General features: G+C 33.9%; 4 protein-coding genes across 5 annotated transcripts; 2 read left to right on the top strand and 2 right to left on the bottom strand.

The window, feature by feature from the left end:
• Positions 1–2: 2 nt before the first annotated feature.
• On the top strand, positions 3–8,433 carry LOC655983 (DDB1- and CUL4-associated factor 6). Its single transcript, XM_064359341.1, is given in 11 exon segments — positions 3–315; positions 366–597; positions 599–615; positions 671–824; positions 872–1,032; positions 3,882–4,020; positions 4,085–4,271; positions 4,322–4,607; positions 7,396–7,999; positions 8,050–8,268; positions 8,319–8,433. Coding segments are annotated over 6 exon segments (840 nt in total). The 5' UTR covers positions 3–152; the 3' UTR covers positions 3,995–4,020; positions 4,085–4,271; positions 4,322–4,607; positions 7,396–7,999; positions 8,050–8,268; positions 8,319–8,433.
• Positions 8,434–9,320: 887 nt separating this feature from the next.
• On the top strand, positions 9,321–20,361 carry alphaCOP (Coat Protein (coatomer) alpha). The gene is made up of 8 exons (XM_962379.5): positions 9,321–9,451; positions 9,521–9,702; positions 16,436–16,583; positions 16,638–16,905; positions 16,961–17,929; positions 17,980–18,190; positions 18,249–19,593; positions 19,650–20,361. Exons 2-8 carry the CDS (start codon positions 9,623–9,625, stop codon positions 20,289–20,291), a joined length of 3,663 nt encoding a protein of 1,220 aa, XP_967472.1. The 5' UTR covers positions 9,321–9,451; positions 9,521–9,622; the 3' UTR covers positions 20,292–20,361.
• On the bottom strand, positions 13,167–15,594 carry LOC103313411 (uncharacterized protein DDB_G0289357-like). The gene is made up of 2 exons (XM_064359340.1): positions 15,434–15,594; positions 13,167–14,381 (listed from the first exon to the last, which is right to left on the bottom strand). The coding sequence occupies exons 1-2, from the start codon at positions 15,452–15,454 to the stop codon at positions 13,521–13,523; spliced, it is 882 nt and encodes a 293-aa protein (XP_064215410.1). The 5' UTR covers positions 15,455–15,594; the 3' UTR covers positions 13,167–13,520.
• On the bottom strand, positions 20,350–25,165 carry Orp8 (Oxysterol-binding protein-related protein 8). 2 transcript variants are annotated; one of them, XM_064359339.1, is made up of 13 exons: positions 25,053–25,165; positions 24,363–24,527; positions 24,268–24,311; positions 23,981–24,214; positions 23,489–23,834; positions 23,282–23,442; positions 23,048–23,226; positions 22,802–22,997; positions 22,477–22,752; positions 22,106–22,421; positions 21,828–22,051; positions 21,607–21,770; positions 20,350–21,563 (listed from the first exon to the last, which is right to left on the bottom strand). In XM_064359339.1, exons 2-13 carry the CDS (start codon positions 24,520–24,522, stop codon positions 21,371–21,373), a joined length of 2,493 nt encoding a protein of 830 aa, XP_064215409.1. In that variant the 5' UTR covers positions 24,523–24,527; positions 25,053–25,165; the 3' UTR covers positions 20,350–21,370. The 2 variants fall into 2 exon arrangements, with proteins under 2 accessions (XP_064215409.1, XP_064215408.1); XM_064359338.1 differs by lacking the exon at positions 25,053–25,165 and adding an exon at positions 24,874–24,892.
• Between the last annotated feature and the right edge of the window lie 114 nt (positions 25,166–25,279).

Raw genomic sequence — 25,279 nt, 5'->3', positions numbered from 1 at the left:
TTTCGATAAGTTCACTTTTGTGAAGTAAAAAATTGTGAAATTAATTAAATAATTATTTATTTGTTACATCTGTTTCGGTGGAATGCTTTGTAAATTAATTTCCAATTAGTGCTGCGCTTTATGGCCCCCTCAACCCAACGGACGGAACATGTATGGCAAGAAGTTTATTTTTAGTCCACTTTGGTGATCTTGGGGCAAGTTGCTGTGATAATTTAAATAACTTAATTATGGATAATAGACCTAAATCGATATTTCGGGACTTATACAACCTTCCTTATAAAAACAATTTTTTCAAATTATCAACTAATGCTAAAGGTGGGTGACGGTGCTTGTAGGCATAGTGTTGTAACAGTTTTTGTGTTCAGACGACGGTGATCTTATACAGAGACTAGGTTTGCTCAAGAAGTTAGAAATCCATCAAGGCTGTGTCAACACCATTTGTTGGAACAGCACAGGAGAGTATATTTTGTCGGGTTCAGACGACCAGCATTTAATCATAACAAATGGGCACACATACAAAGTTGAAACCAATTATTGCACCAGCCACCATGCGAACATCTTCAGTGCTAAGTTCTTGCCATGTTCTTCTGATAAACAGAATCATCTTACACACAGGTGAGTAAAATATCTCTGATTTGCTTTTTTGTTTGATGAAATAATCCTTGGCCAGATCTCGAAAACACCAAAAATACTTACTACAACCAGTTCAGTTGCCATGCAGGAACCACTTATGAGGTGATTACCATACCAAATGATCCCAATACGTTTCTCAGTTGTGGGGAGGATGGCACAGTGCGTTGGTTTGATTTGAGGACAAAGACAAGGTATTAAGGTTTTTTGTTGTTTGCTAATAAGTAATTGTTGGTTTAAGTTGCCGAAAACCGCGTTGTAAAGAAGATATTTTAATTAAGTGTCAGAGAGCTGTTACAGCTCTTGCAATAAGTCCAACTGCACCTCATCAGCTTGCAGTTGGATGCGCTGATTCAACAGTGCGTATTTATGACAGACGTTGTCTTAGTACTCAACTCGAGGGTGAGTTTTTGTCTACAATGCATTCACATTGTTTTTGTATAAGACTTGGGTATGGAAATCTGTATTTTAGCTCGGTATATGCTAATTTTCCCCAAAATTAAATTAAAAAAAATAGTGATTTTTTTACCTGTTTTAGCGAAGTCTCCTCTTTAAAAATTTAAAAAAAAAACAAACAAATTGTGCTATTTATGATGTTTTGGATTATTTGTGACACAATTCTTCTAAATAATTCGGTTTCTACTGGAAAAACTTTGCAAGTAATATCATTTTTAATCTAATTATTGATTTATTAAAGAAAGTTTTGGAATATTATTATTATTAAGCTCCTGACTGCCAAATGTACAGAAATATGTCCATTTTTTACCTAATTTAATGTCGCTAGGTCCTAGTGCTTCTCAAAAAATTACTTCTTTACTCAAAGACGTTCCTAACCGCTCAACAAATGCAAAAATTATGAGATTTTTGACATTTAATTTGGCACTTTTTCGGCTGATTTTGGGAACTTTTGCGAATTAATAAAATAATTTAGCTTAAGAAGGTACTAAAAGTCTAAAAAAATGCAAAACAATGTCTTGGTTTAGTAAATTTTGGACTTGATTTAGCCAAAAAAATTTGAGTTTTTAACTAATTTTTGTCATCTTTGACCTACTTTTTAGATTTTTACCATTTTTAGGGTAAAAATTTAACCTAATTGATCGGTTTTGAGATGTCGTAAATTTTTAATCCAAAAAGGTGCCTAAACTGACAAAAGTTATATAATTTTTGATCTAATGTTCAGATTTTTTTTATAACGTCTTGATAGCATACATAATTACATACCCTCAGAAAATACAGAAATATCTTTAGAATATTTTCATTTTAAACCAAATAGGTGATTTGCTTTTGGTGTTTTTCTTGCTTGAATACACGCATAAACGTTCGAGGAAGGTAAAATAACAGGAATTTAGACTCAATGCTGCGATTTTTAGGATTATTTTTGACGATTTTTTACAAAATAGTTGCATGTTTGTCTGATAAACGTACTAAACCGATGTTTAAACAAATTTAGTGATTATTTCCGTCAATCAGCGAAATTTCTCTAAAAAATTATGTTTATTTCAGAGAGAAATTGTCGTTTACCTTATTTAATTTAATAATTTTTCATCTAATTTTCGCCAAAATTTTGTAGTTATTGTGCCAAAATTCTGGAAAAAGTAATTTGTTTTTATCTAGTTTTGTCTTTTCGGTACGATTTTAGTAAAATCTGAATTTGAAGGACTGAATGTTTAGCTTACAATAGAAACATGTTTATGTGGTGGAGTGCAGAAATAACAATAATTGGTGATTTTTCGACTTATTTTTGAAGAAATTTTACGAAATTTTTGCGATTTTTTATGTCTGTGTTTTTAACTCAAAATCATGCCTACAACTTTAGAAAAAATCCCTTTGGCAACTTAATTTGGTATTTTTTCGGCCAATTTTGAATAAATTTTTGAAACGACTGAAAAAAAAATCCTAATAGTCTTGGAAATTGCAAATAAAGTCATTTTCAATTTGGTGTTTTTTGACTTATTTTTGTGAAAATTTTGTTAACTCATTATGTTGCTGCCTAAAAACAATACGAGGTGCATTTCGTCATGAAATTAAAAAATTATTTTATTTTTGATTTACGAATTTTTTACTGATTTCTTAGTCCGGTTTTTGTAAAATTTTGCAAAAAATTTTAGTGTTGCTTAAGAAGTTCTTAAACGTCTGGAAAAGGTATTGGACTAAATTCATTAATTCTCTGGCTTATTTTTAGCAACAGTTTGTGAACTAATTGCGTTTTAGTTAGAAAAATGTGCTAAATGTGCAAAAATTATCTTTTTCGACCTAATTTTGCGATTTTTTGTTGTAAAACATTCAAACGATGTTTTTATATTCTTTATTTATTAAATTTTCAATAAAACTGGCGTTTTTATAAAAAATGTGCTTAGATAACGATCTAAGAGACAAAAATAACACCTTTTTATTGACTTAATCCAGCACTTTTTCGACTGCAAAATGCAAAATTATTTCTTTTGCAATCTAGTTTTACTCATTGGCTTGGTTTAGCGAAATCTTACCAAAGGTGGAGTAAAAAGTGGGAGTTTTTAGCTCTAAAATGTGCTTGCACTTTCGAAAAAAAAAACAGAAATTACGCAACTTTTGACTTACTTTAGTGATTTAATGATTTATTTTTGACTCAATTTTGTTAAATATCATTGTGTCTCTTACTAAAAACTTTAAAATGCATTATTTTTGACGTAATTTAGTCATTTTTTAATCTAGTTTTTGTGAAATCCTTCCAAAGATTTTAATTTCATTGCTTATTTTTGATTAATTTGCAAAGTAGTTATGTTTCTGACAACAAAACGTACAAAATGTTCGAAAAAAACAAAAAATAATATGTTTTTAGACTTCATTTAATGATTTTTCCTTCTGTTTTTTTTAAATAATCTTAGAAAAATATAAATAATGCCATATTGGTCACATTTCCTATTTTTTTGTTTATTTTTGACATTTTATGAAATGTGGTAGGTCTGTGTCATAAAAAGACTGTTTTTGCACGTCAACTACAGGTTCAATAAAAAAATATAGAAAAAATTACGTTTCTGATGGCGTTAAAAAGGGGTTTGGCGCGGGAATAAGTCAAAAAATAAATTCATTTTTGGCTTCATTTTATGAGTTTTCGATTCTAAAAAGCTAAGAATTTATGAAAATTAGTCAGTTGAAACAATTTGTCAACAAAAACACATCAAAGCTACTACGAGTACTTACACAAAAACATATTGAATGGATTACAGCACACTCAAAATACAATTTTATTTCTAATTTTTGTTTTTATTTAGATCATTTAAAGGCTCGACCATTCTGTAGTTTCATCGCCCCAAATCTGGAAGACCGAAGATACAGAATAACTTCACTCAGCTACAGTCATGACGGTCAAGATATGCTAGTCTAGATTATCTGTATCTATTTAGGATACAGGTAATGTGATAAAAAAATGCAATACTAAGTGTTTATTGTTTAAACTGCTCAACTCTTTCTAAAGGAGAATCAGCTAGCTGAATTAAAAAAACCCATTAAAGCGTCTCCTTGGGAGAAAGTTAAAATGTTAGCAGGCCAACGAGAACGTGTCAATAATTCGCCACCTCATGTGCGAAAGTTACGTTTAAGAGGAGATTGGTCTGATACTGGACCAGATGCACGTCCAGAAAGAGACACAACGACAACTGTCAGTAAGTGGAAATTTAAAAGAAGTTGGTGCAAAGTTTTAACATTTTTCAAGGTATTGGTCAAGCGAGACCACAATTACATGCCACTTTGATGCAGCGTATGACCGATGTTCTCTCACAAATGTTGAATGATCCAATGACAAGAGCGGCTTTGAGTGCAGGAGGAGAGGATTCACTTGATCCGAATGAAACGTCGCAAAGAAATATTTTAGGTGAAGGACAAAGTAATTCGTCTGCTCAGGAAGAGAACGCAGAACAGCCGGTGGAACAGAGTCAGAATGAAGCGGAAGGAGAGCAAAGTGTTCACACAGAGGCAGAAGAAGTTGCCACAACAAGCAGGTAACATGATGAGAACAATAGAAAAAAAATGAAACCAGTCACAATTTATTCATTTTATATTTTTCAAAATTTAATTTGCATAGGTTTAGCTTTTTAGTTTTAAAGTGTCGCAAATCCTAAGATTATTGCAAAAAAATTCAATGAAAAAAATTGGTTTAATTAATAATGTTATAATTCATCTTTAATTTTGTATGACTGGAAAGGATTTTTTGGTTTAATGCAAAACTGATCAACTCAATAATTGAGCAGGATAAGATCGACTCGCAAATCTAAACAAAGGCTAGTAAAAGAATTAAATTCTAGACCAAAATAATGACAATTTTGGACCATATATAATACATATAATGACTAAAACATTAAGTTCTTCATTATTGTAAACAGTATATTGAAATTCGTCTATTCATTTTCGTAGGAAACAATAGAAAATGAAGCAGTAGTGCTTTATTTTAGCAAAATTAATAAAAATTATTAGATTTTAGATTTGTACGACTAAAACCGCTAGTTGTTCATTTTGATGTTGCAATTTTTTTTAAATTAAATTGTAATTCTGTTATCTTTTGCTCTGAAATCATGAAGTCTGGAAAAGAAAAAACATCTAAATTAATAAAAATCGCAGATATATAACAACAAAGATTGAATAAATTTTTAATACCGCTACTACATATAAATTTAAATGACAAAATAGAATAAAATATTCGCATCCGCTGAGTTTGCTATAGACCGGAATCTAATATACATTAAAAGGGATCTAAAGATAAAATAAATAAAATACAAGAGAAAAAAATAAGCTAAGAATGAGTTAAAGGCACTAACGGCAGAGCCTTATTACGACAAGGACACGAAAAGTTTTGTACAAGAACTACAAGGGTGGTTGAAAAATTAACTCAGTAAACGACTTGGAAAGCTAGAATTTTATTTTTCGTTATAGTTTTTTCAAAATCTACGAAGAAAACGGATTGTTAACACTTAACAGAGATCAATTCAGAATTAAATTCTCCTCCATTTATTGAAACAAAATTGGGTTTTTTTAATTCTTTTTTAGAAATTTACAAGCAACAAAAAAATCTAAACTTCATTTTACAAATGCCTAAACACGGTTTTAAAATATTCAAAAATGATAAATTTAACGTTTTTTTATGATGATACAAATGTTCAAAAAAGTGTAAATAATTAAATAAAAGTCTATATAATTTTAGGGCACGCTAAATTTGCTTTTTACAGAGTTTTTAAATAATTAATACAAATCAATAAGAAACAAGAAATTTTTGAGTCAATTTGCGTGATTTGCGATAGAAAAAAAGAATAAGGAACAATTTTATTCGGAATAAAACAGTAATTTTTTTGACAGTAACCTCTAACCTTATAGACTCACCGTCAATTATAAGACCAGTATATCGTGTAATCATCGTTCGAATTTTCACACAAAAGCAAAAATTAGGTAATTTTACATTTAATTAGGTATTTGTATGACTTGATGTAACGAAATCTCAATAGAAACGAATAGATTTTTAACTCAATAATGTATTAAAAAAAAAAGTTAACTATCGAAACTGCCATTTAAAAAGTTTGGTAATTTTTTACCAAATTTTGCGATAATTGCATGTTTTTTTAGCTTAAGCAACCAAAAAATAAAAAAATTAAGTCATTACCTGTCTATGGTTATAAGTTTATCCCCATTTTTAATAAAATCTTGCGGAAAAAAATCATAAATTACATAACTTTGGACCTAAATAGGAAATTATTTTCTTTGATATGACGAAATTTTGATAAATATATGAATTTTTAGTTCAAAAATATGTTAAAATGCTCGAAAATGGAAAAATAAAGGAATAAATATATTTATAACTATAGAATGTCACCGAGTTTTTGCTCAAAAATGGTGAACAAAGGCTAAAATTACTTAATTTTTCTCTAATTAAGCGATTTGTCAGTTTAGTTGAGTAATTTTTTTTTAAGGAATTCCGATTTTAACAAAAATATTGTTACTACACAAAAACAGCCTTTAGACAGCCCCAGTTAATTAATTTTCAAAAACAAAATTTTTTAAACAACATTTTTCGTATAAATAGTTGTTTTCAGCTAACTTGAGCAAAGTTTAATCATATTTTAATAAATCTGCCAACACAAGTGACTATCACTCAAAAAGAATGGTTGGATTTTCAAAAAGGAAACAAAAAAGCAATATTTGACCGTGTTAAGTGATGTTTGAGCGAACAAATTTCGCAAAAAAATGCTCACAAAGTCAACGCAAAGTCGCTATTTCGCTGCCAAAAATTTCACTTTGAAGATTTCAATTTTAATTTTTCCTACTACCATCACTATCTTTTAATTATTTGGATTTATAATTAGAGAAGGTAGCTTTTTTTGTGTGATTGATAAACTAGTGCAAATTGTAGTGAAAAAAATTGAAGATAACATCCACAAAAACATTCGTTCCAATTCTTGCCTAAATTCTGATTGTGTAAATTTTAAAGACTATTGTTCCAACAAGAAGCAAAATGAGAAAAAATTACCACTAGCAGAGCCTAGCTAAAGTGACAGCGGTCCCATTTTTTTTTGTTATAACTCGGTCAACTACTTTATTCAAAGTCCAAGCCTTTTTTATTTTATTTATTATAGAGCTGTTTGTCTCTGTAAATAAATAAATAAATTTCGTACAATCCGGTATAGTCTTCAAATACTCTTAAATACCTCATACAACTTTTTTTGAACATTAGTTGCCGAAAAAAATTTTACAAAAAAAAATGATGGACCCTGGCTTAGTATGTAGTAAAAAAACATGTTTTAGGCAAGACCAAGAGCCGTCTGCGTCCACAAGCAACGCTGAAGAAAGACAAAGTGAAACTTCTGCATGCGTTACAAGTCTGTACAGTCACCTAACAACGTTGCGTAACTTAAGGGACGGCTTTATAGAACAACATGGTTCAGAGCCTTCAGTCAGCCTCAGGTATTCTCAGCAAAGCACGGCCAATGCTACGATCAGTTTAAGAGTTGGTAGTAGATAACGAATGGGGGGACAACACAACACAACCTTGACCTTGAGTTTGACCCCGCCCATTTTCCCTCTCTTTCTTTCAAGGTCACTCGTTCTCTCTTACTTTTTCAAGGCCAACCCCTCCCACTTCCCCCCACCATTTCAAGGCCAAGGCATTATTGGACCTTGGTGTTTTCAAGGTCAAGGTCATTCATGCTACTCCCCACTTTTCCAAGGCCAACAACTCCTCACTCATTCAAGATGAATCGCGCAATTGTCCTTACTCATTTTCCACCCCAAACTGTATAAAAGTTAATGTGTTGTGTTGTGTAACACAGTTCTTGTGTATATCTGCAATAACAAGAAATTCTTTAAAAAATGGAAGTTACAAGGAAGTGTTCGATTTATAATACTCCTGGTAAGTTTAATATTTTTTTAGTAGTTTAGTTGGAAATAATTTTTTTTCAGAGGATGTCATAGTTTGTCCATACGACAAAAACCACGTACTGCTCTGGTTTCGGCTTGAAAGGCACATTTGGAAGTGTCATCGGGCCGATAAAGAAAAACAAAGGGCCTCATGTGAAGTGATGTTGAAAGAAGAAGAGGAGAACTGGGATCATTTCAATGAGCCCAGCTACCTCGACTTCCTAAAAACTAAAAAGAATCATAATGCCTTAAATTAAAGAAGTAAGTTTTATTGAATCTTTTTCAGCAGTAATTTATTGTGAATTTTTTAGGGCCGGGGTTCTTTAGTAGAAAATAGTGTAGAATAAGTTTAGCTAAGTAGTAGTAGTCGTAGTAAAATGTAAATATTATATTATTGTATAAAAAAAATAAAAGTTGTAAAAAAGCTACATGTTTTTATGTACACCTATTTCAACCTACTGATACAAGTAAGTGTGACCTGCAAGCAGAGAGTCGCTCACTGTTTCAATGACAGTTGGCTATCCAAGGTGCCGGAGGACAACAGCAGCAATTTGTTGCAAAATGGGTGATTAATTTTGCTAAGAGAACTGGCTTTTCAACCTTTTGCTCAACGTGTGGACAGATTCAACATTTGAAAAATAAATGTTCCACCAGATGCAACGACACAGGTAATCACTTATAATTTAGCGAGTAACAGTAGTATTGAGACCTTAGAGCCAATTTTTTGAGTATTTTTGAAAGAAATTCACGAAATTGCGGGTCTCGAGGAGTCTTAAGCAAACTCGTTCACATGAATTATTTTTTAATTTCAAAGCACTCTAAAGTTTTTTTTAAATGAACGCTTATTATTTACTCCACTGTACCACTGTACTGTAGTATTAGCATCTACTTCATTTTTATTATTACCACCCAATGAGAGTTATCGAAAATCGGAAAAATTGAAGAGAACCGAAGTGAAAAGCTTTACAAAATGGCATAGGTTTCAAGGCAATATTTCGAAAAAAAGTTTTCTATTTTTAATCGTCGATTACGGCCAAAATAAAAGAGCTAAGTAGGAGGAAACGCTTTTTTCCATCGTAAAGAGTACATCAAAATCTATCAGATAAGATGGATTTTAATAATTGATTTTGAGACACTTGGCCATTTTTAAAGGTGGGGGGGTTAATATATTTTTTAATTTTTTCATTTTCTCAATTACAGCAAAATTATCCGAAAAAGTGGAACTATATTGATCCTAGTTTTTGTAAAATGATGCGGGGAAATATCTAGTTTTTTAATTTAAAAGAAAACCTGATTCTTGTTCAAGTTTAACCTTGTTTGCAAACCTGCTGAAAACCAAAAATCCCTAAATTGCTACGTGTTTCGTGTCGTGTTTTTTTATGTTCGATAAATGTCAATATTGGTTTTGTGGAATGTGTTTTTTAATCCAAAAAAATTACTTAAGGTACTTGTCTATTGGCACAAATACTACTTTTGGTGTGTTGTTATTTACTACATGTATTGTTTCTTTCAGTGATTTTATAGATTACTGTATGACCTAACTTATAAATTTCCAAAGAGAAACATAACCTCAAAAGACACGTCAGCTAGCTGGGGATTTTAACCAGTTTTCAAAATGTTGACCAAATTTGAAACAAAATCAGCCCGTGTAAAGGGCCTATCATTTCATTCGAAACGTCCTTGGATATTGGCAAGGTAAGTTTGTAGTTTAATAAATCTAATCATTTTTTGCGATCATACAGATCATGGCACAGCGGTATTTCTGGCTCAAAGCACATACCTATCTTTTGTATTGAAACATTAAAATATTTGTCGTACATTTTTTAAATCTTCACTACTCAAATTTGATATCAATGTTGGCAATTAATTATCTGGGTTTGTTTTATTCTTATCTGTTAGCAGCCAACTACTTGAATAACACATGGCCGGTTTACGGAACAAGGGGCTAAATAGGGTTTTAAAGTTTCAGGTTATGTTCACAAAGGGGTTTTCAATTTGTATATGTCGTAGTCTTATAGTGAAATTAGGCGTATTATGAAAGCCTAGTCATATTGTAAACGACTGGGCAAATTGTAAATGAATAAATAAATGTAGGGTTTTTAAAATGCAACTGAAAAAATTTTAGGCGTATTATAAAACGCCTAACCAGTTTTCGTCTTATTGTAAAATACCTATGGTTCATTTGCAATACGACTGAAACAAACCTGCATTATTTTGGAGTATTATAATGCGCTAGTCAGTACTACTGAAATTTAACTTTATATTATAAATTATCGTCTTAAAATGCTGGAAGACACGAAAAGCAATGTCTTTATAGCAATATATTTATTAATATAGGTTTGTAATATCAAGAACTACAAAAAATTAGCCTAATTATGTTTACATATATCTTGTTCAACATTGAGATTTATGAATGCGCGAACTTTTTTCCAGCATTTTTTCACTGGACACATTTCGAGCTCTATTGTAGCACAACAAAGCTACCACTATCTAATTTATCAGAGCCGGTCAAAGCGCCAACTTTGCATAAAGGAACATCAAAACATTAAACAAATTTACCAAGTCTATATAAACTTAACAAGATTTGTTATAGTTTAGTTTCTTTACATCGCTGACCGGTCGTGGTCGAATTGGTTCCCAGTAATCTCTATAAGTATAATTCTGTAAAAGGTAATGGTCGAATTGGTTCCCGGGTGATGGTCGAATTGGCTCCCGCATGAGCAGGTAGGTAAAAAGGATTAAGCCAAATATATGTTAATATTTTAGATTTAAAGCTTGTAGAAATTTTCAAATAATTATTTTCTTGGCACAAAATCCAACAACAAATTTCATTTATTCATGGCTAACTGGTTATTTAAAAAAAGGAGAATTTAGTAATTTTTTAAGCCCAATGCTCTCCTGTAAATTTCGTAAAATGTTTCGTCAAGCAATGACTATTAAGACATCTCACATGATGACGTTGCGTTCGTTAATATGTCTATTAATACTATTAAAGCATCAAAATAGAGACAAATTACAAAAATAATTTTAACATTTTTCGACATAGTACCCATTAAGTTCTATGCGCCTTCTTCATCGTTTTGGAAGTACTTGAATACTCGAAGAAATATTTATCCGCAGCCTTTAAATTGTTAAAATACGATTTGTTTTTTAACGTTTTGGAACTTGTAAATTTGTTCATACACTTACAAACGCCATTTCTGTTATAATACTTTAATCTGTTTACCTGACCTACCTGACCGATGGGAACCAATTCGACCATCCCCGGGAACCAATTCGACTCGTCCCAAAAATTTACAGTGATAACGATAATTGATAAGTATAAAAAGAAAAAATAACCTCAAATTCAAAATACTACAGGGTGAATTAGTGATAATAATAAATAAGTATTTCAGAGGGTTATAGTAGTAATAGTAGAATTCAAAATAAGCGAAAATAACAACTTCTCTTATCAGAATGTTTACAGTTATTGAGATATAAGAGAGTTTTTGTCGACGAGTAAATTTAAATTTAGAGTGCAATTTTTTTAAATTTTTTAAACTACCTAACTACATTAGAAAGTGGAATTTTATAAAATGTTTGATGGCATTTTTGGTTCTTTTACAAAACGACTAAATGTAACCCAGTCTAATTGGACGATATTAAAGACCATTTTACATTAAGACGAAAACTTGTTAGGTGTTTTATAAATTTTATAATACACCTAAAATTTCCAATAGCATTGTAAAAATCCTATATTTATTCATTTATTCATTCATTCAATTTGCCCAGTCGTTTACAATATGATTAGACTTTTTATAATACGCCTGATTTTACTATTAGCCTACGACATTTATACCGTGACTTATACCAACCTATACACAGTATGATGATCATTGGGACGTCTCCATATGTGTGTAAAAAGGCGCACTGTTCACTCACTTATAGAAAAATATTAATAGCATTAATACGTAATCATTTTCATCACGTTCAGGTAGAAACAAATGTCGCATTTTTTTTTTAAATTCATTTATCTTGAACGATATACACAGAACAGAGGTAAGAATGTGCTGTAAATTGTAAAATGCTAACTGCTCTTTTCTATCACATACCGCCAAACAAGTTTGCACAAGTCAGCTAAATAATGGTGTTACAATAATAATGCAGTAAAATTAAATTTAATAGAAAAAGACGTTTACAATAAGTGAAACTTTAGTTTTAGTTAGCAAAAATAAAATTTAAAAAATTTCAAATTTGTTTTTGATAAAAAATTCAATTTAAAAGATGCACTGAAAAGTAAAAAATAATATTTTTCTATTAGAGAAGAATACTTCTGGTTACAAGTTGGTATTCTAAAATTTATAAAAACTCTGGGAACGGTCATATCATAAATTATAAGTCATAGTCACAAGTCATAACAATAAGGCATTACAGAATTAGTTTCTTGAATTCAGCACTGTTCCCGAAGCTTTTATAAATTTTAGAATCCTAACTTGTAAGCAAAAATATTCTCCTCTGGGAGAAAAACATAATTTTTTACTTTTTAGAGCATCTTTTAAATAAGATCTTTTTTCTAAAAAATAATTAAAAAAAAATTTTCTTAGTATCATTCTTTACTCCCACACAATTAATGTTAGGATGACAGGGCTAATGAGTAATGAGTAATGACTAATGACACTCGAAAACGAATTCTCATACAAGATATATTGAATAATATGTATAGGGGGTGTTGGTTTTTTGAGCTCCACCATGGGGATCTCAGTTATTATAAGACCTACGTGGTCGGTTAAATTAGGGCAAAGTTGCGCATTTATATGCTGAACAATTATCTGAAAGAAAATTTGATGTGTCTAAAACTCCAACAATTAATCATTTAATTTAAATTAACGAAAAAATATTTATTGTTTTATAAATGAGCTGGCAATGAATTTTGTCGAATTTCTTTGATATAATATTTATTAATTTAGCTATCATTTGTCTTACAAATATTTTAACGTAATTTGTTACAGACGAAATTGCTGTTGATTTTATAAATTCTATATAAATTGAACAAAGTTAAAAATGAACAATAATCTTAAAACAAGCTATTTTGTTAGGTGGACGAATAACAATTAGTTTGTTACTCATTAAATCATTATTGATTAACGTATTAAAGGTGAATGGGTTTAGACAGGATTAAATAAAGATTAGAAAAACTTTATTTTAATTTTCTTGACCAGGTTAAACAAATAATGCACTAAACCATACATTTAATTTTGTAAATTTATTGCGTTGGTGAAGATGATCGGCTGTTAATAAATTTATAATAAAAATCTCAATCTTCCGTGTAATTTTGAGGTGAGATGAATTTTGTTAACTTGTAAGGAACTCTTAAGTCACATGGTGATTTGATTATGGTTAATGACTATAAATACGATTTCTTAATGTACGAGGGAACTTTGGTTGTCATTAACATTTTGTTTACAATTATCCAAACAATATAAAACATTCATTCTATTTTTATTTAACAAATTCATCACTAAATTCCAGTTGATTTACACTTGAGTAGTTGTTTCTTCATTGGAAACCGTCGTGGCATCTTCGTCATCTACATTAACCAAAAACGCAGTGGTAGTTTCAATTTTAACCTCCATTGACCTTTCCGTCGAAGCTTTCGCACTCGTACTTTCGGTGGTAGTAGTGGTGGTGGTGGTGGTGGTGGTGGTGGTGTTGTTGGTGGTCTTTTCAGTATTTTCGGTCGTCGTTCCGTTTGATTTAATCATATTTTCAATAGCGTTGACAACAACTTTCGAATTGACGACACTTTCAGCGGCTACATGTTCTTCTTTACTCGAAGGCGTAGTTGTTGTGACATTAGTCGTCGTATTTTCCACTTCTCTCGCCGAAGCTAAAGGAACAGTGCCGGCAGGGAACGAATAAAAATTTACAACTCCTGGCGTTGCAGCATCGAATAATCTTTCAAAATCGGCCGGTTGTAAAATACTTTGAATTTTTCCATGAGCGTCAGGGATTGCGTTAAGATCCGTAAGGTCCGAAGCTAGACTCCGTGCTTTTGCAGGCATTGAGTCTTGAGATTTTTTCGCGAAACTCGGGAAATCCATAAAACTTTTCAAGTATTGGGCTTCCGGTCCCGTAACGTAAAAAACAGTCGAACTAGCCCCATCTTTATAATCGGTGCGATACCCAAATCCGCGATATTCGGCTGTTGGAACATTGGGTATGTTGTAAGTAACTGAAGAAGTCGAAGCCACTCGCGGTGTGTAGGCTAAAGGTGAGACTGCAGGAAGCGTTGGAAGGAAGGTTTGAGAGAATATTGGGCTTGACAGGGGAGTGTAATGTGAATAGAAAAATCGAGAATGCGTTGGGGTGATCCAAACGTAAATTGCACTCACCAACTAGAAACAAAAACAATTAGTAGTCTCATTTTTTTATTAACTGTTCTAGTTTTTGACGAGAAGTATCTCAAGGTTTCAGGATCATATGATAATTGATAATTGACGTTTAAAAATAATAAAAAACGTAAGTGTTTTATTTATTTTTTGGCCTATGGTTAAACATCACGTCTGCGTAACCAGTTTTATGACTCGTTGGATTTCCAGAAATACAAAGCGACGAAAATGTCAAATTTTTTCGCAATCGTATGACAATAATTGCTTCAGTTCGAAATCATAATTAAATTTAAAATGTCAACAACCAAACTAGACCCGCCTCGTTGTTTCTTCACTAATGGATGAAATTCAAGGTTCACCGAATACCAATCAAGGCCAATATTGAATTTTTTTTTAATTTTTATTTGGAGGTTTGCGCCTTTGATTGATTTACTTGTATCAGAAAATTGTTTAAATGATTGTAATTTGTAAAAAAAACTACATTGGGATTATTAACAATTTTGCAACTTTTTATTTATTTTGAGATAGGCGTGCCGCTTGAAAACTTAAATGTCATAATATTTTTCCGAATCAAAGTTGATGAATATTAATTACACAATTGTTAATTAATTACCTATTTATAATTGCGTCATTTGTAAAAACTGGGAGCAGCAGAAAGTTTCCAAAATTGAATTTTTAAACAAGGAAATCGAGAAAAAAACTGTAATAGATAACAAAAAATTTGATAATTGTTTATAAAATGTTTGAATTTTTTGATATTTATTACAGTTTAAGAGATTATGGTGGTAAAGTACAATTTTTTTTTTATATTGATTTGCTTACCCTTGGCTCGAGTCGTTTTCACTCAACATAATATAAAACCGTTTTCCATGTGAAATAAAAACTTGAACTCCATCTAAAAAAATTTGTCCAATAATTAGAGGGTTTACCCTTTAATTATAATAATGGAAACGGAAACCTTGAAGCAGCAATTTTGCGAATATTCTAATACCATAATTTGTTCAATAATAATAAAAAAGAATGAAATTAGCTATCTGAAAAAATCAGTTAACACTTACTAGGAGGTAGTACACCTTCATGATGGGGTCAGCCACTTTACACGACAACTGAGTCGGTAATATGTAACAACTGGTTAATATTTGGGAATCGAGTTGAAATTTATAGCGTCGGATCTTGTTTCCCCCGTCCTCAATAACTTGCTCTAAATTAGAGGGTACCTACCGATTAAACACCACAATCAGCTTTTTGGATATCGATCTCAAAATCAGTGTGGATCTAAAATTAGTCATTGCAACATTGATTAATCATTACACCGCGATAGTTATCGCGAAAATTTTCCTCTTTTTTTATCGGTAAAAGTTTACATTCATATTTACGGTTATTAATCATGTATAATTGTAGTAATTTAGAGTTTTATATAAACAAAAAACCCGATTTTTACAAAAACTTTTTTTTAGCTTGAGTCTAACCTTGTGTAAAAAACATTCGAGGTGTCACTGATATTGTCCAAAATAATTAATTTGTTTTAATTGAGTGTTACGTTTATGCCTACTTATGAATTTCCGTTACTCATGCGTTACATTGTTTCATAAAAATAATATTTCAAATTATTCATAAAGTTGTTAGGACAACTGATATTTCCTATCTAGCGATCAAACTTTATTCGTAACAGTTTTTTAGTTTTTAAAATCGTTGCTAATTTTATAGTAAAAGAAGGTGAGCAAGCGGTTATTATTCTTTATTGTTTTTCCGATAAGTGGCTCAAGTAACAGAATTTTTGGAAATCGATGAAGTACAGTATGAAGAAAGAGAAGAAAGTGACCTTTCCTTCTGTAGATCATAGGACAACACGAGATGGCCAACGCCCAGACCACATCTCTAATACCAGATTTATTTGGCAATTTACTATTTAGATAATGAAACAATAATGATCTACATTTTACATATCCTCTTGCTCCATAAATCATCACATTACTAAATTCGACCTTTTACGATTTACCCACAATTAAATATTTTGCAACGTTTAATAAATTGTTTTTTTTTTCTTTTTTCTAATTCAGCTTGCATAATGGATCCATTCAACTTTGGGATTACCGTATGTGTACTTTACTTGAAAAATTCGACGAACACGATGGACCTGTCCGAGGCATTTGTTTTCATAATCAGCAGCCATTGTTCGTCTCTGGTGGTGACGATTATAAAATCAAAGTATTCGTTTGATTTAATATCAAATTCCAATTCACAACTAACGATACTGTTTAGGTGTGGAATTACAAACAAAAACGATGCATTTTCACCCTTCTCGGTCACCTCGATTACATTCGTACTACAATGTTCCATCATGAGTACCCTTGGATTGTCTCGGCTTCCGACGATCAAACAATTCGCATATGGAATTGGCAAAGTCGGACTTGCATTTGCGTCCTCACCGGACACAATCACTACGTCATGTGTGCGCAATTCCACCCTTCTGAAGACCTACTTGTTTCCGCTTCTCTCGACTCGACTGTCCGCGTTTGGGACATTTCTGGTAGATTTTATCATGTGATAGCGTTCTATAACGCGTTCTATAATTTTGTTTTAAGGATTGCGGAAAAAGAATGTTGCTCCTGGACCCGGAGGTTTGGAGGACCATTTAAAAAATCCCGGTAGTACCGACTTGTTTGGGCAAGCTGATGCCGTTGTCAAACATGTCCTCGAAGGGCATGATCGCGGAGTAAATTGGGCATGTTTCCACCCTACTTTACCACTCATTGTTTCCGGGGCTGATGACCGCCAAATTAAATTATGGAGAATGAATGATTCCAAAGCTTGGGAGGTTGATACATGCCGTGGCCATTACAATAACGTTTCGTGCGTTTTATTCCATCCTCGTCAGGAACTTCTTCTGTCAAACAGTGAGGATAAAAGCATCCGGATTTGGGATATGGCCAAGCGCAACTATTTGCATACATTCCGAAGGGAACATGACCGGTTCTGGGTATTGACAGCTCATCCCAATTTAAATTTATTTGCGGCCGGTCATGATACAGGCATGATCATTTTCAAACTAGAGCGTGAAAGACCGGCATACACCGTACATAGAAACTTCCTCTACTACGTTAAAGACCGCCATTTACGCAAACTTGATTTCAATACGTCGAAAGACGTTCCTGTACTTCAGATTAGAGGTGGCGGCAAGACTCCTGTTTTTAGAATGTCATTCAACCCGGCCGAAAATGCCGTCTTGTTATCAATACGGTCTTCGAATTTGGATAACAGCACTTACGACTTGTATACGATCGCGAAAGAGTCGGACCGTGATGATCAAGTCCCGGAAGCCGAAAGCAAAAGATCATCAGGATTGACAGCGATTTGGGTCGCCCGAAATCGGTTTGCCGTCTTGGACAGGTCACATCAACTTGTCATCAAAAATTTGAAAAATGAGGTCCACAAAAAGGTGCAAACGCCACCGTGTGATGAGATTTTTTATGCTGGGACTGGAATGCTACTACTGAGAGATCCGGAACATCTGACTTTGTTTGATGTTCAAAGGAAACGGACTCAAGATCAAGGTATTAGTCATCTATCGTAACTGTCGTTTAGTCTATTGTGATTATTTCAGTTAAAATCAACAAATGCCGCTATGTTGTTTGGTCTCACGATATGAATTTCATCGCACTATTGGCTAAACATACAGTTACTATTTGTAACCGAAAGTTGGAAGTATTGTGCTCCCTGCACGAAAATACAAGAGTCAAGTCAGGGGCTTGGGATGATTCGGGTGTTTTTATTTACACCACTAGCAATCATATTAAATACACTTTGATCCATGGGTAATTTTTTTCTATAAAAAAATTTTAATGTAAAATTAAATTCTGCTGTTTTACTTAGGGACCATGGGATCATTCGTACTCTCGACTTGCCTATTTACATCACTCGAGTTAAAGGAAAGCATGTTTTTTGCTTGGACCGTGAATGCAAGCCTCGTGTCCTAACAATTGATCCAACAGAATACAAGTTTAAATTATCACTGATTCACCACCGCTACGACGAAGTCTTATTCATGGTCAAAAACTCGCGTTTGGTTGGTCAAGCAATAATTTCGTATTTGCAACAAAAGGGTTACCCTGAAGTGGCCTTGCACTTTGTCAAAGATGACAAAACTCGTTTCACTTTAGCTCTTGAATGCGGTAACATTGAGATAGCACTAGACGCGGCTAAAGCTTTAAACGATAAACTTTGCTGGGAGCAGTTGGCACAAACCGCTTTGTGGCACGGTAACCACCAAGTGGTTGAAATGTGCTATCAACGAACCAAGAGCTTTGAGAAATTGTCATTTCTTTATTTGATCACCGGAAATTTGGAAAAGTTGCGCAAAATGACGAAAATTGCTGAGATTCGCAAAGCGCGCTCTTCGCAGTATCATGGCGCTTTGTTACTTGGTGATGTTGAGGAAAGAATAAGAGTTTTGAAGCAGTCAAACCTGACGTCTTTAGCGTATTTAACTGCTGCAACTCACGGCTACGAGGAAGAAGCTGAAGAGTTAAAAATTTTGATCGGAAATGAGAAAAAAGTGCCCGATGTGGACCCCAATGCAAAATTCTTCATTCCTCCACCTCCAATTCAACAAGCTGAGAGTAATTGGCCGCTGTTGACAGTCAGTCGTAGCTTCTTCGAGACTAACGCAATGGTCCAAGCCAGTTCGAATATAAAAAGTTTGATGGTTGAACCTTCCACTGAGGCTTTGGATGAGGAGGTCGGTGGTTGGGGTGACGACGATGAGGAGATTGACGTGGACAACGAACGTAAGTCTGACGATGCGGCTCCAGCCGATGGTGAAGGTGGTTGGGATGTTGAAGACGCCGATTTGGAAATTCCTGATTTGGGGCCGTCGCAAACGCAACAGTCAGCTGAAAGTTTCGTTCATTTGCCTACTCAAGGGCCTAACCCGACACTTGCATGGACGAAAAATTCACAACTTGCGGCCGATCATGTCATGGCTGGATCATTTGAATCGGCTTGTCGGCTGCTTCATGACCAATTAGGAATTGTCAATTTTGAACCGTATGAAAGTATTTTCATGTCGTTGTATAGCGGATCTAGAACTAGCACAACGTGGCAACCAAACTTGCCATCCAACTTTACGTATCCTTTGCGCAATTGGAAGGATGCAGGTCTGAAAGGAGGGCTTCCGCTTACAGGTGTCAAACTGAACGATTTGGTTTTGCAATTACAGGTAACTACGGCCACCGGCGCAGTGTATTTAGATAATTTTTACTTGTTATTTTGTAGGATTGTTATCAACTCACCACTGGTGCGAAATTTAGCGATGCGATAGAAAAGTTTCGAAATTTGCTCCTCTTGATTTCGCTGCTGATCTTAGATACGAAACAAGAAGTCTCTGAAGCTGAACAACTATTGCGCCTTTGTAGAGAATACATTTGCGGTTTGCAAATGGAATCACTACGCAAAACCTTGCCAAAAAATACAGTTGAAGAGCAGAAGCGTCAATGCGAAATGGCCGCTTACTTCACTCATTGTAACTTGCAACGAATCCACCAAATTCTAACTCTTCGGACTGCTCTAAATATGTTTGTTAAATTAAAAAATTACAAAACGGCAGCATCTTTCGCGAGAAGATTACTTGAATTAGGTCCAAAAGCAGAAGTGGCATCACAAACCAGAAAAATATTGCAGGTTTGTGAGTCAAATTTGACGGATGAGTTGCAGTTGCATTACGATGAACATAATCCCTTTAATCTATGCGGTTATTCATATACTCCGATTTATCGAGGCAAAGCCGAGGAAAAATGTTCGTTTTGTGGCACTTCGTATCTCCCCAAGTACAAAGGCGCCATGTGTTGCATTTGTACAGTGGCCGAGATTGGGAAAGATAGTATTGGACTTAGGATTAGTGTTCACCAGTTTAGATAAATGTTCCATAGTTATCTATATGTTTAAAATATTATGCTTTGCATTTAAATAAAAGTCGTTTCAAATGTCAGTTTTTTTTTATTAAGCTGTAACTGTTCATAAAACAAAGGACTAACATGCAGTTGCTAGAACTATATATGTAAAAAAATTTTTAGTTGCTCTAATCCGAATTTATACGACTACAAATCATTTTGTACCATTTTATATAGGTAGGTATATTTTAAAAACAGAAACGTGACCAAAATATTTAGCGCGTGTGTACGTTACTAACCCCGCCCCTAGTCGAACATTTAAGTATGAGTACCCTCATTTACCTTGAAAAATTCTCGCTGAAAGTAGACTTTCAATATCACATAACACTGTTCCTAATCTACACGAGCGAATAACAAATAAAATACATACAAAGTAGGATGTACAATGTTGCTTCTGGACCATGATATGTGTCGTCTTAAAAAACAAGGCAGAATCCAACAAATTTAGCTGTTTTCCCAAAAGTAAACAACCGAAAAGGGCCTAAAATCCTTGAAAAAATATTAATCTTCATTCACTCTAAAAGTACCCAAATGTCTGTAGACCACCAAAGATTTGGCACATAAAAAAAGAGGGTAGCTGATTTCAAGAAGAAAACATCACAATATGGAAAATGCAAACAATCCAGTTAAGAATAACGCTGCTTTTATTACAAAATAATGTAAGTGGGCTGCTTTAAAAAAGGCATTTTTGTAGATTTTTAGATCTTTTTCGGATGTATACTTTTGGGAAAACAGCTAAATTTGTAGGATTCTGCCGTGTTTTTTTAAACTCCACATATCCTGGTCCACAAGTAACATTTTACATCCTACTATACAATGTGAACAAATTTAAAATGAAACTGACAAGGGCTTTGATCCAGGAACAATTGTATAATCAAAGAGCCCGTAAAAGGCACAGTTTGTAATAAAAATACACAAATTCACAACAAAATTTTTGGTGCTAATAAGTTACACTGAAAAATTCTCCACTGTCCCGTAAATCAACTGGTAAACATTGGTTCAGTGACGAGACTTTATCACAATATAAATTGCACAATAAAACTGCAACTAAAAGAAATACACAAAGACAGCTTGAAAAAAGCCCAACAAACACACAATCATTATAATCTCAATGAAACTAGGACTAAAACGAGACTTCATGTTTGATTCCAATACGCGGTTTATGTTCCGCTGCAACTGACTTATTTTTTCTCCATGTTCTTGGAGACTTTGCTCGAGGTCATGGATTGCCAACATAATACTGAAAAAACCTTTCAAACAAAGTATTTTATTTATAGACCCACCTAGAATTTGTTGCAGCTAGTGGCATTTTTTTCACAGACTGGGTGGAATCGGAATGAAATTCTTCCGAAGTTGTGGCACTATCATTTACATCGGCGTCAGACGAGACTTGCTTTGGCGCCATTTTCCGTTTCGTTACTTTTAGAGTCGAAGAACGCGTTTCGCCCTTAACAAAAAAAATATATATATATATATTTACACAAAAACAAACTGTATGGAGTACCTGTTGCGGATCCACACTAATTATACTAGCAGTGCGAATCATGGGAGTCGGATGCTTCGTCCTTGTTTGTATGACGTAGTTATACTCATACTGATATAAATCATTTCGAGGATCCCACGGTCGTAAATCTGAATGTTTGTAAACCCACTGTCCAGTTTTTAAGTCTTGTTGGAAATGCACAGGGACCCACTCTTCGCATTTCGCTTTCCGTTCTTTAGAACGCGCTGCAACAACAAGTTAAGTTGTGCCAATTTAAGTAGAATAAGTTATGAGCTAACCTCTTTGTGCTTCCTCGAGAAGAGTTTTTTCCTCAGTTGCCGCATTCATGTCATCTCTTAAAATAGCCGCAGATACATGTTGCCACAATCTTTCAGATTCAAATTCCTCCTGATGGTCTACGGGGACGCTATACCTTGTTAACCTCTGTCTCCGAACTTGTGGTGTGGAATTCCAAAATACTTGTTGTTCACCTGTTCGCTTGTCTTTAATGTAAATAGTACCATCCCAGTAGCCATCAATGGTCGCTAGTGTTTCTTTCCCGAGTTTTAAACGACCAGAAATACAATTCGTTTGTTCAACTCCACCCAGAAAAGGCTAAAAATTATTTTTTTAATGTTCTATCACTTGATCAAACATTAAAGGGCATTACTTTAAGTTTAAATTCGATTTCGGTAAAATATCCAGTCTTTTCACAGTCAATTGACACTTTTCCGCCCAACTCCATTGTAAGTGTGCCCATGAGGATACCTTTGCAATGGGCATATGGTACGGTTAGTGTATAATCTTCACCTCTTGGTAGTAACGTTAAAATTGCGGTACCATCCAATATAGCGGACGTTGAATTCCCGTAAAATTTGGAACGTGCCAAGATACTTGCACTTATTGAAAAACCATCTTGTCTATTAGTAACGTAAAATGCAGAAACCTATTTTAGAATGTTAACAAAACTGTTTCGAAATGTTAAAATTTCTTACAGGAGGATGGTGCGAGACTTGTTCAGCTAAGTAGAACGTTTTTGAACCGTTGGGGTGTAACCAATAGCACCGAAACGTCTCACCAAGGATAGGATTATATGGCTTTTTCAAACCTTTTGGTTTTTTATATAAACCAGAAAGGTACCACTTTACTACCATTTTCATTCGAGTAAAAGCATCGTCTTCAAGTACCGCTCTAATTACAAGTTTTAATTAATTATTATTCATTAAAAGTAAGATATTTACCCCGATAGTATATCAACATGGTAGTACGAATCTGTTAACTTATCAAGAAACGAACGCGGCTCCAAGATAAAAGTTGGCAATACTACTTTACTTAAGTCCATACCTGGCCTCACTTGCTTAACTAGATACCAAATAAGTGACTTGTGTTCTTCTGCTAACTCTTCAACTTGAGCTCCCGCCTAATCAAAACGAAACCAATGGAAATGTTATAACTACACATATTTTTTCACTTACGTCACCAAACTCCTCTTCACTAATAGGAACATACGGTGTTTCCGGTGGATCCTCATCAATATCTTCCTCTTTGGCCGAAATTTCCGAATCGGAATCAGTCATTTCCCCGTCTCCTGTACTAAGCTGAGCACCGTTATCCGGCTGACTAACATCATCTAAATCTAAACAACAATCAACTCATGTTTTCACAATGCGACAATTACAAACCAAAATGTTTCTCGTAATCAGCTTCGTTCCATTGAGTTTCATGATTTGTGCTTCCTGAAGCCGATTTATTACTAACTGAGCGGACTAAAGCCGAATCGTTTCTTATTGAAATTTCTAACGCATCCAACCAACACATGCCAGACGCTTGTGAGGGGGCTCGAAAGATCAAGTAGGAACTTGGAAGGGGTTGAACAACGGCCCCAATTGTCTCATTTTCAGGACCACGTGGGGCCCAAATTGATTGGTCAAGTGGATTATACAGTTTAAAACAAAAACCGTCTTTTTTGCTCGGTCTTTCAATCACTTTGCACGAATTTAGCAAAATTGTGCCCACCCAATGGCTGCTCTGCAATTTTTTTTTCAAAGTGAGACAAGTTACGTTGCACTTGGGGTCCAAACCCTGGTGGCCAGCCAACAACAAAACATAACTTTTCGCTTAATGTAGTTAATTAATTCGACCACCAAATTTTGGCCCCATTACGTTCTTCATACTTTGGCTTTGGGGCTCTTGTAGAGTAGCAACAATCCAGGTTTAAGGACACACCATAGCTTAGTCCATGATTTTAAAGTCCCTCTGATTTTGAGCCAGTCAGCTAAAACAACAACTGAGGGGTCTTTAAGTGAGTTTAGTAATTCATTAGTAACTCTTTTCTTTTCTTTGCGGTAGTTTTTACGTTGTGCCTTATACGACTCCTTCCTTGTTAGCTTGGAGCACGTTTCAGGAGACTGAAAATTGAAATTATTTGAATATGGGTAACAATTGCTGAAATTTGACATACCCTGTCTGTGTTTAGATCTGATTTCTCTATGAAGTTGGAAACACCTGTAAGAGCAACTGAACTGTAAAAAGGCAACACCGTGATTAAATTTTTACCAGGACTTGCCGGTCCAGGGCTATTGCTGAGTGAATCACTTGAAGGGAGTTTGGGGAGGATGTTTAGCAGAGTTCGAGAACGTTTTTCGTCCGGTTTGGGGGTTTTAGAAACGGAAGTTGTCGCTTGTACTTCGTGAATTGAATGTGCATTTGTGGACATGTTTCCTTATTTACAAAAATTTCAAACTTAACCTTAGTGGGTTACACCTACCGCGGGTATTTCTAGGTTAAAGCTAGGCATTGTAAACGTTTGGCAAGCGATATTTAAGCATAGTTTCACTTAATTAAGGAACCCTCGTGTTTATTTCATTTTGATACGTGAATTATCAATTAGATTGATAATCAAAACAATCAGCTACCATCATGATTGACGTTTACGGATATTTTCAATCACAAATCACTTTGTTTATATAATTACACTCTATATTATTGCGAACAAATCTGGAAGGACTTTTAATTGTTTATATTGTTGCAAAACCTGACGTTATTAATATTATTTGCGAACACGCACCCATTGCGACGTTAACTGTCACTTGACTAGGCCTTTTTTCGTTCAGTTGCCGCTTGCACCGGCGCTACCATGGTATGTTCCATATGCATCCTTGACGCATACCATTTGGGTGATTTTACAGTTATTATCAATTAGAATCGCGCTCCTGGTTATTACTTTATTTACGACTTACTACTTACATTCTAACTAAATATTGACGTCCTCAAAACAAAAACAACTAATATTTTTAATGAGAAAAAGAAATAACGGATCGTGAAATTGCACTTTAGCGAATTCATTCTAGAACTTATATACATATACCTTACAAGTTTTCAGCATTATTACATAAATATTAAACAAAAGCATCCTTTGGTAGTATAACGATTGTTGACAAATGATAATACAGATAGATGAACAAAATAATCAA

Source organism: Tribolium castaneum, chromosome 10, assembly GCF_031307605.1.
Source record: "Tribolium castaneum strain GA2 chromosome 10, icTriCast1.1, whole genome shotgun sequence".
Classification (NCBI taxonomy): Eukaryota; Metazoa; Arthropoda; class Insecta; order Coleoptera; family Tenebrionidae; genus Tribolium; species Tribolium castaneum.
This window is presented reverse-complemented; position numbering and strand designations above follow the sequence as displayed.

Excerpts from the sequence above, each read along its gene's own strand:
- alphaCOP (XM_962379.5), top strand. The coding sequence starts at position 9,623 with ATGTTGACCAAATTTGAAACAAAATCAGCCCGTGTAAAGGGCCTATCA. Across the intron at positions 16,906-16,960 it reads CCGCGTTTGGGACATTTCTG|GATTGCGGAAAAAGAATGTT; the intron begins GTAGATTTTATC and ends TTTTGTTTTAAG. Across the intron at positions 17,930-17,979 it reads GAAACGGACTCAAGATCAAG|TTAAAATCAACAAATGCCGC; the intron begins GTATTAGTCATC and ends TGATTATTTCAG.
- Orp8 (XM_064359338.1), bottom strand. Across the intron at positions 23,443-23,488 it reads TGATTACGAGAAACATTTTG|ATTTAGATGATGTTAGTCAG; the intron begins GTTTGTAATTGT and ends ATTGTTGTTTAG. Across the intron at positions 22,052-22,105 it reads TCTCGAGGAAGCACAAAGAG|CGCGTTCTAAAGAACGGAAA; the intron begins GTTAGCTCATAA and ends TTGTTGTTGCAG.
- LOC103313411 (XM_064359340.1), bottom strand. The coding sequence starts at position 15,454 with ATGAAGGTGTACTACCTCCTA. Across the intron at positions 14,382-15,433 it reads TGAAGGTGTACTACCTCCTA|TTGGTGAGTGCAATTTACGT; the intron begins GTAAGTGTTAAC and ends TTTTGTTTCTAG.